Source organism: Siphateles boraxobius, unplaced genomic scaffold (assembly GCF_051911475.1).
Source record: "Siphateles boraxobius isolate OS27281-9 unplaced genomic scaffold, OSU_SipBor_1 41, whole genome shotgun sequence".
In the NCBI taxonomy this organism is placed as follows: Eukaryota; Metazoa; Chordata; class Actinopteri; order Cypriniformes; family Leuciscidae; genus Siphateles; species Siphateles boraxobius.
The window spans coordinates 3,392,790-3,410,378 of NW_027509042.1; the positions used below are offsets into that span (position 1 = coordinate 3,392,790).

The 17,589-nt window shown below is 36.3% G+C and overlaps 1 protein-coding gene across 2 annotated transcripts; it reads left to right on the forward strand.

The window, feature by feature from the left end:
• The first annotated feature begins 342 nt into the window (after nt 1-342).
• On the forward strand, nt 343-3,532 carry oser1 (oxidative stress responsive serine-rich 1). Of its 2 annotated transcripts, XM_077197843.1 has the most exons (5): nt 368-465; nt 557-672; nt 1,189-1,294; nt 1,413-1,523; nt 2,335-3,532. In XM_077197843.1, the coding sequence occupies exons 3-5, from the start codon at nt 1,209-1,211 to the stop codon at nt 3,020-3,022; spliced, it is 885 nt and encodes a 294-aa protein (XP_077053958.1). In that variant the 5' UTR covers nt 368-465; nt 557-672; nt 1,189-1,208; the 3' UTR covers nt 3,023-3,532. The 2 variants fall into 2 exon arrangements, with proteins under 2 accessions (XP_077053957.1, XP_077053958.1); XM_077197842.1 differs by having other exon boundaries at nt 343-672.
• Nucleotides 3,533-17,589: the final 14,057 nt, after the last annotated feature.

Sequence of the window (17,589 nt, forward strand, 5' to 3'; positions counted from 1 at the left end):
TTTCAACTGCAAGCAGTCTTAGCAAGGAGCGCACATGAAGGCCTTGAGACAATTCACTTGAACACCACAAGAGGACACCCGTCAGCAATGCGTACTGCTTCTGATCATAGAATGGCTGCTATAACAGTGTAGAAAACATAGACGGGTAGAAAATGGTTCAGGTATATCTTTGAAAAAAAAAATATATTTATATTATTGCACATATATATTTTATTATTGCACTTAATATATTCTATATATATTATTGCATCATTTAACAACAACAAAAAATAATAATTAAAACGCACAACCCGAGAAGCTTCTTTGAGCATTTTCGTAATCTATTGACGTTTGTGCGTACGTGTACTACGTCATCAAGATCTGCGTTGTTGCAGAGTCACTCTTGAATGGTTGAGTGTAAACAAGAGACTAGCGAGAGAAAAATCTAGAATATTGTGTATGCTTTGTTGATTACTTCTAATAATTGTGAGTAGTTACTACATTTACGTAGTATCTAGGTCAAGTTATGCCCGACGACAGCCTGTTATCGGTCGTTTTAAAGCGAGTTTCTTTACAGATACCGTTTCTGCATGCTGACTGGCTAACGTTAGCTTTGTGAGCACACAGACCCTCATAACAGGAGAAACAAGCTCCTATATGTCTAGGCTTTACACGGGGTTTGGTCCTTTGGCCGTGAGTATATATCTCTAATGGTCCATTTTTGTTAATGTATTTTGTTCATGCAAAATTGACAATGTAAACCGCGCCACCTTTGATGTACTCGATGCTAAGCTAAACTTCATTATGCGAATTGTGTATGTGATCAGCGTTACATAACATGAGACAAAACTTGTCAACTACTGCAGTGTGATAAAAAATTAATAGTGTTAAAGGAAATTACAATGTTGGAGTGTATTTGTAAAAAGCATTTAATTAAGTCAATATTTTTTAATATCGTTTTTTATAACCTTCAGGGGGAAATTACAATATGTCTGTTATTTTGCTTATAGATTCCGCCATTGCAGTCTTTCTTCTTTTACAAGGCTATATTCTTCGGATTGTTTGAAATCTTTGTTAATGGTTAAAAGTAATTGAGAGTGTTAAAATAGGGAGTTAATGTTATTGAGATCTATAGTTAGTAACTTGCTATAAATATTTGGGTTTGTCATAACTGCTCACTTGTATTATTCTCTATGGTTTTGGTTTCAGTCTTAAGGCTGTCTAACATTATGGCTGCTGTGGAGAAAGTAGAGAAGGAGTGTGAGGAGGAGACCCTGCAGACTGCTTTTAAGAAACTGCGTGTGGATGCTGAAAGGTTTGTTGCCTTTTCATTTGTTTCAACGTCAGATTGTCCGGCAAGTGAAGTGGATGCTCACTATTTTGGCAGAGAGGGTTTTTGTACTCTGTGAATAATTGCACGTTTTTCTTTCCAGTTCCACAAACACAGTCCGCGTCTCTGAGTCTTTGGCTTCCAGATTGGTTGTTCGAGGCAGTCTGGATGGAACCAAATCCAAGATGACCTCCTCGAAAGATAACTGGCTTGGGTAGGAACCTCAAGAAACTGTTTTTAAAATAGAGTTTATTGAACCTTAAGATGATATTTTATTTAAAAATCTAAAGAAAAGTTTTGGGTATCATATTTGATACCTTAAGCATTTCTATGTCTCATATATAGTATTATATACTGATCATACTGAACTCGTATTTAAGAAAGAAAAAACATACATTTTACTCAGTGGCCCAAACTGAGCATACATATGCAATTTGGTGCCGATGTTATTAAGATGAAATTCTGATAGCTTGTAATGTAGATCAATAAGATTTTTATAACTGTATAACAAATTACTTGCATAAAAAGCATGCAAATATCCATTGTCTCTCTCTATATCTCCCCATAAAATTTCTTAATAAAATGATATTTAAATGCTTAGTTTTATAATCAAAGAGGCAAAACATATAATGAGTGCAATACAATGACGATTGAGAGATGAACGAATAAACGTTCCTCCAATGCCTGATGCATCACGTTTCATTCATTTTAAAATAATTTTTTTAATGATGTATGAATAATTGTGATAAATGAGAATAAGTAAAGATTTCACAGCAGAAATTTAAGTGAAACACAACCTTAAAGGGGTTTTTACAATTATACTAAAAGGCCTTTTAATTGCAAACAATAAACTATTAATCAAAGGGCAGAAGGCATGTAGTTTTCAGCAATGTTACGATCATGCTCATTATTTAGAGACCTTAGAAATACATGTATCGAATATAATACAGTAGGCTTTACAGGGTTAAAGCAATAACAGGAGAAATATACCAGTAAATATGTTTTCACCTTTGTTTTTACTATAGATGCACGAGAAAGTCATCCAGAGGAGTTGTGAGAAGCCAGCGACGCAGACGATCAAAATCTCCGATCCTTCATCCTCCGAAGTTTACGTACTGCAGCAAAATGTCTCCTCCTCCTGGACACCTGAAACACAAGACCCCGCCAGAGCCCGACGACACCAGCGGCGTCAAGAAAGAAGTGGCGTTCTCTGCTCCATGCTCCACTGTATTTGGGGTCGTTGGGTATGAAACCCATCTCCCTTATCCTAAGGGTCAGGAATCGCCCCTCAGTCCGAGAAAGCCGTCCGATGACGAGAGCGCTCCCGAAAACAGGCCTGCTTTAGGATGTGGGCCGGGATCTCGGGAGACGGGCGAAGGTAAAGCTGTTCCGCCTGACTTTAAAACTCTGTCCAAGTTGCAGGAAGCCGGTCAGTGCCCGTGTGGGCAACGAGAATGCCAGTGTCCTGGTTGGCAGGGGGTCGAGGTTTACTCGTTCACCGGCCTTCGTGACGTGATCTCCGAATGTGAACTTCCAAACAGCAGAACTTCCATTGGGAGTAATAACGGAACTTCCAGCTCCCCTCGTTCTTGTTCCGAACAGGCCCGCGCCTACGTGGATGACATCACAATAGAGGATCTTTCCGGATACATGGAATATTACCTTTACATCCCCAAGAAGATGTCGCACATGGCCGAGATGATGTACACCTGAAAAATGAAATTTAACGAAGCAAATTGAAGCATTATTAAAGATGGATAATGGATACTTTTAAGAAAAAAAACATTGATTTATTTAAAAAGAATAATCAAAAATAGTAATGAAGATGTTATCTAAATGCAGTTCTACTTGTATTGAGGATTTCCGATGTTTGTTCTTTTTCTAAAACATCCGGACAACACGTGCTGACTAAGAATCATGGGAGCATGACTCATTCTGTGATTTACTGCTAACTTTCCTTTGTTTTTGTTGGATTTTCCTTGATAACTGTTATGTTTGATTTTCCTTGATAACTGTTATGTTTGGTTTACATTTTAAAGTTGCCAAAGGTCTATCCCAGAGACTGCAGGTTTGATTTCACTGATATATGCAAACTTCCACAATCCCATGTAATAATTCTGTTCTCCATGACCGAGGCTGTGATGTCATCGAAATTCTCAATAAAACGGCATTTTGGGGATTGTTCATGACTTTGTTGTCTTGGACATCTTGCTTTATATCTTACTGCTGCTTTTGTGACTGAGTTACCAAGATGTTTTATTTCTGTAGGAAAGGAATAATCAATTAAATTGCTGTATGTATTTTAAGTAATAAATTGCTAGTCGAATTTTAGTATAAACAATTTTAAGCCTTGGCATTACTTTACTGTATTCACCCATAAAGTAATTAAAAATAATAAAAATGTATCATAAAAATAACATGATGCATTATAACAATTGATAGGATATAATGTACAATTAGTTATACTTGCATGGGTTCATTATGCAAATAACCTTCAGTTTTTATTTTACTTGTTAGAAACTTGTTATTCAATTGAACTAGTACTACATGATTGTTTAATCATCAAAAAAACAAGTCCTTTTCTGACGTAATTTTATCTTTATTTAATTGAATCACCTTCCTGTAATGGTCACTAGGGGGAGACACTGGCGCATTCATTCACTTTCACTACACACACGTGTTCTGCTTAACACGGCAAGTAAAGTAGTTGTTTTTAAACTTAATTTTGTGAGCCATTAGAGTCCAGTGATTTCCAATATTAACAACATGCATATTAATAATATGTAATGGCCTGTTTAGTAGCTGATAGAAGTTGTTCATTGTTTTACTCTTTGCCTTTTTGACACAAAATAAAATTGAAATAGTTAATGGAGATCTCATTTAATCACATAAAGAAATCTCAATCACACAAACCACAACATACTATCCGTGAACCGATTTTGTTTCTGTTTTCTTAGTGTGGAGTTTTGTGGAGTCTTAAGACCACATAAATGTGCTTTTTTTCCGTCTGGGACTGGGTCTCGAAACAAAAATTATGTTCAATCTCGATCTGGATCTCAGCTTGTCCTTAGTCAATTTCAACTTGATTTGAAATTCTACAATAAATGGAGCATTTTCTCTATTTTAGGTCTTTCTGGTTTTTGAATTGACATGATTTTGTCTTGATGGGCGTCAAGTTTCAATGTAACCGTATAGGCCTACTCAAGGATGGGCAGACCAAAGGTAGGCTGATTATATTAATATTCAACTATTCAACCCCCCATTAGTCAAGTCACCTTTATTTCTATAGCTCTTTTTACAATACAGATACAGTGATAACAGGAAAATGATTAAATAATGCAAAAGAAAATGTTCAGCTGAAGTCAGCTCAGTGTTGGTTCAGTTCCATTGAAGATCATCAATTATTAATTTCATCTATAACGCAGTTCTGCAGAAAACAGTCATGTCATCATCCAGTTCAGTTCTCATCCAATAACCTCAGTGCAGTCAAATCAGCAGTAGCCTATTGTTGACTAATTAAGTGTCAAATTTACAATTAAAGTCAAGTAATAATCTGCATATTCACTGTTTATGGTGGTTACGGGATCACCAACTCAGATTTACACAATCATCTTCTTTCTCTCAGATGTAAACGTACAGAAAGCACAAGAGCGAGGGAAAATAAATATCCATGTAAATAGATTGACTTATTCCAGAATGGTCCCAGTGTTGACTTTCCCTAGCCCTGCGCACATGTGCCGGTCAGGTGACTCAGTTCCTGTCAGTGGGCGAGACGCCCTAAAGGGCATTCCAGTGAAGCATACTTTGTGTTTTCAACCACGTCACAGATACTCCATATCATAACATGTGTTCAACGTCACGGCAGAAGTCATCTGTAATGTTGGCTTTGTATTTAGATGCAAGTCTAAATCTTATTCAACAATCCACATTTTTCTGCTTTACTGGTTTCAATTCTGTCTCTCTGCTCCTGTGAGAATGACTTGGTTGTATGGATTTTTACAAAGGGAAACCTCATCAAAGCATACCAAGAAAAGCTATGGAAACGCACAAAAGAGTCTGTTGGATGTTGCCAGTCAACAAAAGCTAACCAGTTTGCCTAATAATCAAGCCTTTTGTCAACCAGATTGAAGAAACACAGGGAATTGTGCTGGGAGTGCCACTGCTTGTGTTGTGGTGTGGTGTGCATTTGTTGGTTTGTCTGAAATTGCTCAGAGGTTATCTCGCTCAGAGCTCATCAACTTTGTCTCAGGCTACGTTAACACATAGCCGGGTTTTAGAGAAACGAATATACCCCCCTCCCCCCCTCCGTTTTCAATAATAACATCGTGCACACAACCCGCATAAATACGCCGCGAGCGCCATCATAACTATGCCAAATCTATGGGGCGGCAGTGTTGGGAGAAGGATAAAGCCATGCAAGCCAATCAGAATCCTCAGAATCGACAAGAGGGAACCTAAAACCACGTTTCTCCCAGTTGACACGGCAACACATAACCAGCGTTTTCAGAAATCTCCACTTTGGCCGGAGTTTTTAGAAATAATCGTTTTCTGTGATAAAAACGGGGTTTTCATGTAAATGAGAGGCCAAACCGCAGGGCAATATCTGCGCTTTCCCTTCGTGTAAACGGGGCCTCAGATGTTTCTATTAAAATGCTTTAAAGGTGCTCTAAGCGATGTCGGGTGACATCACTTCTTGTTGGCGTTTAAAGTATTGTCAAACAAAACGGAGGCTAGCTAGACCCTCCCTCCTCCTCATCCGCACACTAACCCCCCCAAACCCCACCCCAAATCCTTCTTGTCGGTTATTGGCTGGAACAGTTTGTTATGTTTCGTGGCGCGGGTTAGCCCAGTTTGTTTTTGTTGCTGTTTTTGGAGCCTTGGGTGTCTGCAGAGGCTGTGTTTTTTTACAGTGTGTTCAGGGCACAGGCAGCTAGTGGATAGTGAAGAGATGTTTGCGGTATTTGGCAAAAAATGTTTTGGCCTAAAAAAGCGTGACATCGCTTAGATCACCTTTAAGAGAAATTAAATTTGTTATAAAGAGTCCAGGCGCCGGTTGCATAAACATAGGCATTACGTTAAGACAGTGTCTTAAGTTCTAGTATGACCCACTAGCAGTTAGTCAGGGGCAGTCAGTCTTACTTTTCGGTATTAAATTAGGCCAATCCACGTTTTTATGTAACTGATTTAAAAAATGATCAGTCTAAAAGAAACAAATTTGATGTCTAACTTGTAAGACTAGTCTTTTATAGGTTTATGCAACTGGCCCCAGAGCTATAAAATGAGTGTGGATTGCAGCTCAGATGATTTGGGAGAAATGTTTGAGTTCATACTGTGGTAAAATAAAATTTGAGACAATTTTAGGTTCTGAAACTCTAGTGCCGTTATTATTCACAACAATTATTCTCATACTTATTTGAGGTCATTTTCTAAGGAAAATCAGGTGGCTTTAACAAAGATTTCTTTATTTGATCTCCATTCAGTCCCATTGCTGTCTAGAAGAAACATCTGAAATATTAAAGAGAGATTTCATTTCTTGCTCCTCCATTACACATAATAACATTTCTGTGGTTTGTTGGTGGACATTTCTGGCTCACACATCATGTATTTCAGTTATGCATGTTTTAACCCTGCAAAGTCTGACATGAAATAATAGTCAGAATTCTTATTTAATGGAACAGTTTATTGAACCTTTAGACAAAAATATATTTAGAAAAACTTTGCATGTGTGATTTTTGTTGAGAATTATATTTGATACCAGACTTTTATGGCTCCTTTTTTCAATATTTACGAGTTTCAATAAATAGCAAAATTCTATTAAATTCAGTCCATTCCCTTGTTCCATTAAGATTTAAACAAAATGTTTTATTAAGCGTTTGTTTTTTTTACTCATTTAAAATTCTAAATTAATAATATGAATAATATGTTAAGATTATTCAATGCAATTTGATGGAATTTTACTATTAATTTAAACGCATAAATCTATAAAAAAGGCTTCATTTTTTTTATGTAGTAAGAAAATGGAGCACAAACTCCTCAGTTTTACTTGAGCAAAAATAATGCAATTTGGTGCAGATATTATTTACAAGATATTTTATTCTCATTATTACTAATGAGACCTGTATAACAGTACTTATATAAAATGCACTCTATGTCTCTCAATAATATGTAGGAAGTCTTACTAACCACGACCTGAAGGTGGACATTAAACGGCCTTTAACTTGCTAAAAAGTATGAACTATCAGTCAGTCAACAGAAAGCATGGTCATGTTGATAATTTAGAGAGCTTTGCGTATCAAATCTGATAGAGTGAGCTTTAAAGGTTAAAAGTGCTGCTGTTTGAGCACGATCTGGTACCTGCAGTGCTACTGTGCTGGTTTTGTCGAGACTTGTCTCCTCACCTGCGGTCCCTCATTCCCGGCCCTCCCGGCTCTGCTCCTTTTGTACGCTGGAATGTTTGTACTTGAATCCTCGGCTGATTCAATCACGGGCTCAGGAGAGGGAACGCCATTGTTCATCCTGGTGGGTTTGCGTCCCCTCGGGAGACTTATTTCATGTAATACAATATGTTCTTTTTTAAAGGTGGCTGCACAGATTGCCCCATGATGAGATTCGAACTATCTTCTAACACATGCAGGCACATTTTCAGATTTCCACTTTTGGCAATGCTATGGAAACTATGAACATATATGTCCGTGTGGAAAAGATTATGCACCAAAATTGAATACTTAAGGGTTCTGAATTAACTGTGTAAGCACTAGTAACAGTGATGCTTTTCTTAGCAAGACCTACTAATAATATAAAGAGACATTTTACAATGTTTAGATGGACTTTTTGACCCAAGCCACTTTTTCCCATGGTGTAGGATGAACGGTCATATGGAAGTGTTTAGAACGGCACAGCTATAGCGCGGTTCTGTCGCCACTCAACCCGCAGCCACCCTCACAGGGGCATGATCCTAGCAACTGGGGGTCAAAGGTCAGCAGAGTTGAGTGAGACTGGAAAGATCCAGATCTCACCCCTTCTAGATCGCTCTGATGAGTCGGTATGTGTTTTTGAAGGGTTCGAACACTTATTTCTCTTTTTTTCTCATCTGCTTCAGCTGGATTTTGGGAAATGTTCAAATTCTATTTATTTATTTTTTAAGATGGATCACATGGCTTTTATATTTCTATGTACCGTATATATATATATATGTATATGTTCATAAAAATATCATCAAACAAATCTCATGATATTGTATAGATCTAAAATAACGTATTAGATATTAATCATTTGCATTACAGCTACTATGAAATGAAAATTCACATCTAATTTGTAAATGCAGCATGCGTTGCATGATAGATCTTATCAATGAACAATTCATCTTTGCAAAAGATTCTTATTTTTACCTCATAATGTTTAATCGAAATGGCCTTTTGATGAAAATAGCAGACTCTCCCGTTTTATCACTGATTAAAGCAGCGATTTGAGTATTTCAAGTGTTTGAGTGCTGAAAAATAAATCAGTAATTTTGTCTTTTTTCATCTACATTTGAAATAAAATACTTTAATTGTCCAATCTTCACATTCCATTTGTAATATTAGAAACATATATTAAATATTGAATAGTAAATAAAACATAAATCCAAAACACTTACTAATCTATTTTGTTGTCCTTATATCTTTCAAATACATATATTTGATCATATTTCCAATTTAGTTTCAACAGACAAAAAAAGTGGGTTAAAATAGTCATTTTATGTAACATAAATTATCCCTTATTTACTCTGTATACCCTAAAACAAACATTAAACTGTTTTTCCTTTTAAATATGTAAAAAATGCATTATGTTCCTATATTAATTAGATGTATAAGACTCCATTAGAGGTTTCATAAGCATATGAAATACAGATGAAAGCACTCGTTGACTTTGATTTTCAATCTAATGCTTATTAAAAAGGTGAATCAACATTTTCTGTTCTAATTAACAGCAATTCACTTGCAAATGAGAGTGCTGGCATTCATCTGGCTTATGATCAAAGATAAAGTTGTTCTGATTACTTTCTAAACTAATGAGCTTTGTAATGAGAGGAAACATAAAGTCAACACAAATCTCTGTTCACTGACTGATGAGGTGAGACTTTCTATGCAGTGAAGCTTAGCAGAACATTGATTGCATCAAGTACTTCATCATGATCATGACAGCATCTCAATGCTGGTAAATGCTGGCTCCTTTTTAAGTGTCATCATCGCTTATCTATTCTAGTTCTTCCTGGCAGACCAAAACATCAGTATCAACTTCTTCAAGGTCAGAAACACTGATTTGCAAAGACTCAGACCAGTTTTCAATGTCAAAAAACATTTCTAATTTAATACTTTTAAAGCTCTTGACTCTTATAAGAGTACATTTCTCTCAGTTTGTTCTATTTTATTTAATTCAAAGGAAAAAAAGAGCAACATCTGAACAATTAATTGTACCTCAGATGTCCACATTATCACAGACTCAGACTCAAACCCCTAATTAGAAATACATATGAAGCTTAGAACCTTATTTTGCAATGCGGAACTAAGATATTTCTATTGAATCTGCAAGATTTCTAATTAGCCTTTTTCACACTTCCTTGTTTGTGGCTTCTGGATTAGCATAACTAGAAGAAGAATAAAGTGCTGTGAACTGTAAAATTGGAACTTCATTGCATAAGATAGAAAACAACAAAGGCATTGCTTTCATTGCAGGATTTTTTTTATCTGGAAATAAAAATATATTTTTAAGGGTTTCAAATATTTTGAAGGAAATTATTTTTAAAGGCCCACTGATGTGCCTTGAAATGTGGAGCGTTATTCAATGCGTCACATAATTTCTACTGAAACAGGAAGACAGGGCGGGACATATCGAGCAGCTCCTCCCCTTTTTGTAAAATAGCCAATAGCTTTAGTTTATATCACAGCTGGTCCAGAGCCGTTGAGCTCGGTAAAGCTGCAGTTTCCTCGTATTCTCTTACTGTTTCTCCTTCTAATCTCATCCATCGCTTTAAAATACAGCATTCTGTGCAGAATTCAAATGGGTCTGATAAGTTTTGTGGTCTGCGCCGACTCACACATATGATCCGCTCTGTGCTGTCGTGTCTCTGGACTGGAGCTGTGGCGGTTTGCCTGACACTAACGTGAAACCAGACTTCATTTCAGCTTTTATTTATATTTATTTCACTTTCAGTTTTAGTAATTATTAGAACTTAAACTTATTTTATTTCAGTTAGCTGCCAAGGCAATATCTCCCCCCAAAAAATAATCTAATATTTATATATATATTTATTTATTTTATCTCAGCTGGAGTTTAGTTAATGAAAAGTATTTGTAATAGTTTTAATCAACAATCACAACACATGAGGTATTTCATAAATCGGCAGCACAAACATTAGAGCGTGAGTTACACGTGATGCAGCAAAAACCACTAATGAAAGCAAGAAACTTGAAAAAATAAAAAAGGGCATAATATTAGCAATAGAGTAATATTAATAGAACACACCAGAAACTCTTTTTATTTTTTCATGAAACCACAGAGAGCGCCTGCCGTCTGCTCATTACTAAAAAGCAGAAGAGAAACTGACTCGGTTACATCCTGACCTTTTGCCAAAAACCCCAGATTCATTGTAATAGTGGAGAGAACACAGAGAATTATATTGTGTCCTCATCAGAATCATGTGGCTTGTATAAAAGAAACGCTCATTGTGTATTGAAATGTCACACCTGGCCGAGAGCAAAAACTCGGCAGCAGGTGAAACACCAGAGAGACGTGTTAAGTGTCTATATTGTCTCGTGGGCATATAAACACTCTGAGATGGTAACATGATCCATGTCAGAGTTTTTGCCTAACAAAGACAGTTATGGATAATCCTCAAGTAAAATTTGGAGTTGTATGATTCTATTCATCCAAACTCCACACCCTGAAACACATACAGTACATGGACATGTACAATTTAGATATGCATATTTCCCTCAATTAACTCAAAGTTTCTGATGCTTTTTATTTTTATATATATATTTATTTATTTTTACATATTTTGAAGAAAACAAGTGGCGTTGACTCGGGTGTTTTGTGTGGTTGCCACGGTGTGTATAGGTGGTTGCTATGGTGTTGCTGGGAAGGATTTTGTTTTTTCTAAAATGTATAAATAAGTGTTTTTTTTTCACCCATTTTAGTTATTCTCATTCTCTCATTTAAAAAAATCCCAAAATTTTGGGGCCAGTAAGATGTTTTTGAAAGAAGTCTCTTTCAAGAGTGCATTTATTTGATCAAAAATACAGTAAAATTAAGAGTTATATTGTGAAATATTATTACAATTTAAAATAACTGTTATATGTCCTGTAAATATTGTAAAATGTAATATATTCCTGTAATGCAAAGCTGTATTTTCAGCATCATTACTCCAGTTTTCTGTGATCCTTCAGAAATCATTCTAATATGATGATTTGCGGCTCTAGACACAATTATTATTATTATCATGTTGGAAACAGTTGAAATGCTTCATATCTTTGTGGAAATTGTCATGCATTTTTTTCTTCTTCCAGAATTCATTAATAAATCGATAGCTCAAAGGAAAAAAGCATTTATTTGGAAATCATTTGTGACATTATAAATGTATTTACTGTCACTTTTGATCATATTTGTCTTTTTTTAATGTTATGGACCCCAAATGTTTAAACAGTATTTTACAAGTTTATTTTTTATGAGATAGAAATGGTTTCGAAAAAGTAGAAGCACGTCTAACAATCTTTTACTGTGGATTTTAAGGTAAACATGTGTATGGTTCATGATAATCAATATGAATAACTTTATAAAATAACACTTTTAGTAGACACGATGATACCAGCTTATAGCTTTCTTCATACAGGCCCAACTATTGTCTAATAAATTCCCGAAGGAATTATACCACAAGATTTGGCAGAGCGCTGAGGTCAAATATCATTCATGTGAAATCTTTGACTCATCATTTATGGTTAAATATTTTCTCTTCAGGCAGTAAACTGTGGCTGACCAGTGCAACACATGTGACGATTTTAGCAGGAAATTCCAGTCATTCCAAACAATTCCCTTATCACAGCACACACACACACACACACACAGACAAACACACACACACACACACACACACACACACACACACACACACACACACACACACACACACACACACACACTGCTTAACCCCCTATGGGCTTCCTCTTAAATTCCATTTTCTTGCATATGCACAGGAAGTGCTGACGTCTCTGTGACTTTTAGCATGTGTTTGGAAAGGGAAGATGTACTCTTCTATATATGGCTTGTCCGTGCGGATGTGGGTGGAGGAGGGGGTGAACTGGAGCTGTTTTGTGCCTGTTTTTATGGCTTATTGTCAAAGGAGTGACCTTCTACAGCCTCTATCTCTTTCACCATACGGTGAAAGGGAGCAATACGAAAAGGGAAAGTTTAAAACAACAAATGAAAACAAATGAATTTGAGAGGGAGAGAAAATACAGATATGGTGTGAGGAAGCTGATTACATTAGAAAGAGAAGGAGGATCCAGTTCAAAGTTCAATGGAAAATGGGTGGTGCTTTAGTGATATAGTGAAAAAAAAAATGTGTATGTTGGTGTGCATTTCCAAAGAAGAAAAATTTACTGAAAACGGAAAGCAAAATGCGTTTCCATATTCATATTTAAGAAGTGAATATGAAAAATGCTTTGTCATATTTAAGAAATGAATATAAAAAACGGATTTCCACAGAATTACATTGAATATATATATATATATATATATATATATATATATATATATACATACATACATATACTGTAGCATTAACTCAAAATAAGTTATACAGGAGTCAACTAATTTTTCAGTTTATTAAAAACGGTTTAAAAAAAGTCAGTTTGATGTAAATTAATTTGAAATTAATTATACAGGCAAGTTGATAGTACTTTAAAATTTAATCATTTTCTGTATGACTTTATCAGTCTCTCAACTCGTCCTGGACGAATTTTTGCTGGCTCGTGGCACTTCTTTATAAAGTTGCTTCATTTCTTTGAGGTTTGTGGGCATTGGATTCTGCATAGCTCTCTTAAGGTCCCGCCATTTCAATCTGGTTGAGGTTTGGACTTTGACTGGGCCATGGCAACAACTTAATTCTGTTATTTTTCAGCCATTCTGGTATAGATTTGCTGGTGTTCTCGGGATCATTGTGCCATTGCATGGCCCAATTGCGGCCGAGCTTTAGCAGTCGGACAGATGGCTTCACATTCGACAGAATACTTTGCTATACAGAGGAGTTCATGGTCGACTCAAAGACTGCAAGGCGCCCAGGTCCTGTGGCTGCAAAACAAGCCCAAATCTGTTTTTGAGTGGCTCCCCTCAGGGCGACGGCTTCGCTGTCCAGGCTGTAAGACACAAAGGAGGATGGCAACATTTGTTCCTAAAGTTGTGCAGCTCAACCATCTCTGACCCCTTGTTTAGCATGCCCTGACTTTCCCCCCTCTTATTTATATTTTAATTGCATACAGTTGTACATTTATACATTATATATATATATAAAATAACTTATAATAATAATTTGTCAACATTTATATTTTATATAGCGCTTTTCTGGGTACTCAAATCGCTTTACAGAGGGGGGGGGGGGGGGGGGGGTCACTTCAACCACCAGCAGTGTGTAGCGTCCACTTTGATGATGCGACGGCAGATATATTGTGCCAGAACGATCACCACACAGAGGCTTATTGGTGGAGAGGAGACAGAGTGATGAAGGCAATCAGTATATGAGGATGATTAGGAGGCCATGATGGACAGAGGCCAATGGACAAATTTGGCCAGATATGTATATGAAGAAAAAAAAGGAAGAAAAAAAATTCATTCTTATACATGGTGATTGTTTTTACGCCATGTTTTGGACAGTTTTTTAGGAATCTGCTTGCAGCACATTATATTTAATATGTACATTGTGCAATTGATGTTTTTTTTTATTTAATGTATGATGCTTCTGATGTAATTTGTATTATGTTACTATATTTGTCGTGCTGCCATGTTCTTTATAGAGAGAAGAAGCTTTGTCACCCATGGCTTCTCCATTTTGGCCTAGTTTTTGTTAAATGAATAATGACACTGTGTAATATGTCATGTTTTGTTGTTCATCTGAGGTTGTATTTACCTAATTTTAAGATGATTTATTTATTAGGTCCTGATACGTAAAACCGTAGAATTCAATAGGGTGTACTTTCTTTTTCACAGGACTGTTATATATGATAACGACTGATCGTTCATCAACACAGACAACAATTCCTTTATATCAAGACCAATTAATATGTTAATTTTTTTAATGATAGAGGAATGTGGGGCTGCAGCCTTTGTAAACTGATGAAGGAAGATAAAGAAAAACAAACAAACAAAAAGGCCGCCCCTAACAGCGTTAACCTAATTTATGCTGGCTGCTCAAGAGAAATTGCGTAGCTTTATTGTTCCAGTGTCTTCTGTGGCATGTGTTTTTGTGATGAGCTTATTTACTTCATATTGAGTAGTTTACAAAAGCAACGACAAGCACAAACATCATCTCAAGTGTAACAGCCCCTCAGGAGAAAGAGATTAGAAGGGATTGTGTGCACTAAACACTTTAAAGATATCACTGAATACCACACACCTGCTCCGACTGCACACTAACCAGATCTCACAGGGACAGCAGAACTACTCAAGTACAGAAAATGTAGTTTTAAAGCAAAGAACAAAGTATCATTTTTTCTATGAATGGGGGGGGGGGATTTGTTTAAATGTCACAAAAAATTAAACAAAAAATGAGAAAAGAAAGAAAACACAATATATTCAACAATATATTCTATACTTATATATAGTTTTTCCAAGTGAAAGAAAGAAAGATAGAACACAAACAGTATATATTGTGTGTATTTATATATGTATATATATATATATATATATATATATATATATATATATATAAGAAAGAAAGGACTCTAAAAGCGTATGGCACACAGAACTTCATACTCTCACCCCCCCCCCCCCCCCCCCCCCCCCATCCCCATCATAAACAGTCATAAATTCTTCTGCAATTGTGTTTTTTGTTAAGGAGGGGAGTTGTGAAATCACACACATACCAGCAATATGGCTACAGAAAATGATAAAACTTTCTAGTCCATCCAGAGTGTAATAAAAAAATGAAAAGCAAACACACACACACACACACACACACACACACAGCAGCGCAGGCACAAAGGCCTCCATTGTTGTGCTTGAATTGGAATGTGTGTCAGACTATGTCAGAGGTTGGGTGGAATTTGCTTTTTACATGGAGACAAAAGACGGACTATGACTGAGTGAAAGTCGAGGCGGGGATGTGGAGAAGGCCAGTGTACAGCAGCACTGAGCCAGGCAACTCTCTCTAATGTACACCATGTGGATGTGATTGCCACAACGGCTTGAACGAGCTGACCCGAGCTGCAGTGTTTACTGCCTCTGCCTAAACTTTTCCATCGTTGTTCTTGGATCCGCAGCTGCTATAGAACAAAATGATTATCAATGACGGCATAACAGAAACACTGACAACCCTTGAGTTCTGAGATGCACATTACATTCATGCACAAACCAGTATGTGTCGTAGAATATGTGTAAATGGTCTATTTGACTAAACTTTGATTGACAAGGATGTGAAAAGTCTGTGAAGGATTCACAACAAGCTTTCGGTTCATAACCATGACACACTGCTAAATACTTAATTCATGCCATTTTGATTTTTGATTTTAGGACTTTCCGGTAATAATATGCATCTTTCTTGGAAATAATAAAGAACATAATGCATCACTAAGTTGTTATGTCATGTTAGATCATAGCCTTGATTGATTGCTATTTTTATTATCAAATGTCCACTTTCCCCCATGTCGCATTTCTCACTTTGCATGCGTTCAGTCTAGATGTCTTTCACTCCCCACTCTCGATCTTAAGGCGAGTACCATCTCAATCTTAAGGCAAATGCTCATCTCTTGCATTTTTCAGAACACTTCCATCAGGTTGTTTAAAATGTACTCTAGACCCAGACTAAACAAATCAAGCCTGAAATCAGGCCAGATTCTTCTCTCACTTCATAACACAGGACAGTCTGAGACCTCATGAGCACCAGGTCAGACATGCAGCAGTTTTACAAGCAACCTGAAGTTGCTGTCTAATAAACTTTGCTGTAGTGCAGAAGTGGAGAACATATACTGTAATCATGCAAGAAATCTTAATACTGCAAGATTCCTCAGAGTTCGAATATCACTCAACAATATCATTTCAAACAGGGCATTTTTGTTGTTTCAACATTTACAATATAAAGGGAATTGTTGGAAGTGCATGAATGTATAGGCCTATATTTAGGTTGTTGACTTAGCATTAATAATGTCTGTTTAATAGTATTAAAATGATACAGTGTATGTTATCTCTCTGAACTGGTGGTCAAGATTACAATACATAGTGGCAAATTAAGTCAAATTATTTACTTTGCTTTTTAAACCACAGGAATTAAAAGTGGTGCTGCTAAGTTGATTAACCTACTTTATAAAAATGCCTAATTCTAATCTTTGCGATTGAGTATTTCGGGCTTTACAGAAATTAAATGATTTAGGCTAAATTAATAAAGTGGACTGGGAATAGAGATCTTTTCACTGACGATGTCATGTTAAGACATGCAAAAGTGGTTTCAAGTTCAAAGTCATGCTAGAATAAAAATGTTTAGATGAAAACGAGAAAACTTATTGAGCCATTTCCCGTTATTGTGGCTGGATGAGCAAACTGACACCTTTTAATGGAAATGACAACTGTAAATTCCATGAGCAACACCAGTTAAACCTGAATGTAACTGACATTTACGTAAAGAAAGGAAAAAGAAAACAACCCCCCAATACCAAGATGGTTTGCTGGTTTTAGATGGTCTCTCCAGCCTACTCTGTTTGCTGAAGATTTTCGGACAACAGCGAGATTAGCATGATGAACAGTTAAATCTGAAAACTGAGACTGAGAGACCACCAACCATCTAAAACTAGCTTAAAGGGATAGTTCACCCAAAAATGTAAATTCTGTCATAATTTACTCACCCTCAAGTTGTTCTAAACCTGTATGAATTTATTTCTTCTGCTGGACACAAAATAAAATATGTTGAAGAATGTCTGTAAGCAAGTTGATGGGCCCCATTGACTCCCATAGTATTTCCCCCCATACTATGGAACTCAATGGGGCACAGCAACTGTTTGGTTACCAATATTCTTCAAAATATCTTCTTTTGTTTTCAG

What these genes read in the sequence shown, in the direction of transcription:
- oser1 (XM_077197842.1), top strand. Translation starts at nt 1,209, where the DNA reads ATGGCTGCTGTGGAGAAAGTAGAGAAGGAGTGTGAGGAGGAGACCCTG. An exon ending in CTGCGTGTGGATGCTGAAAG is followed by an intron (nt 1,295 to 1,412) that starts GTTTGTTGCCTT and finishes TTTTCTTTCCAG; the next exon opens with TTCCACAAACACAGTCCGCG. An exon ending in TCGAAAGATAACTGGCTTGG is followed by an intron (nt 1,524 to 2,334) that starts GTAGGAACCTCA and finishes TTTTTACTATAG; the next exon opens with ATGCACGAGAAAGTCATCCA.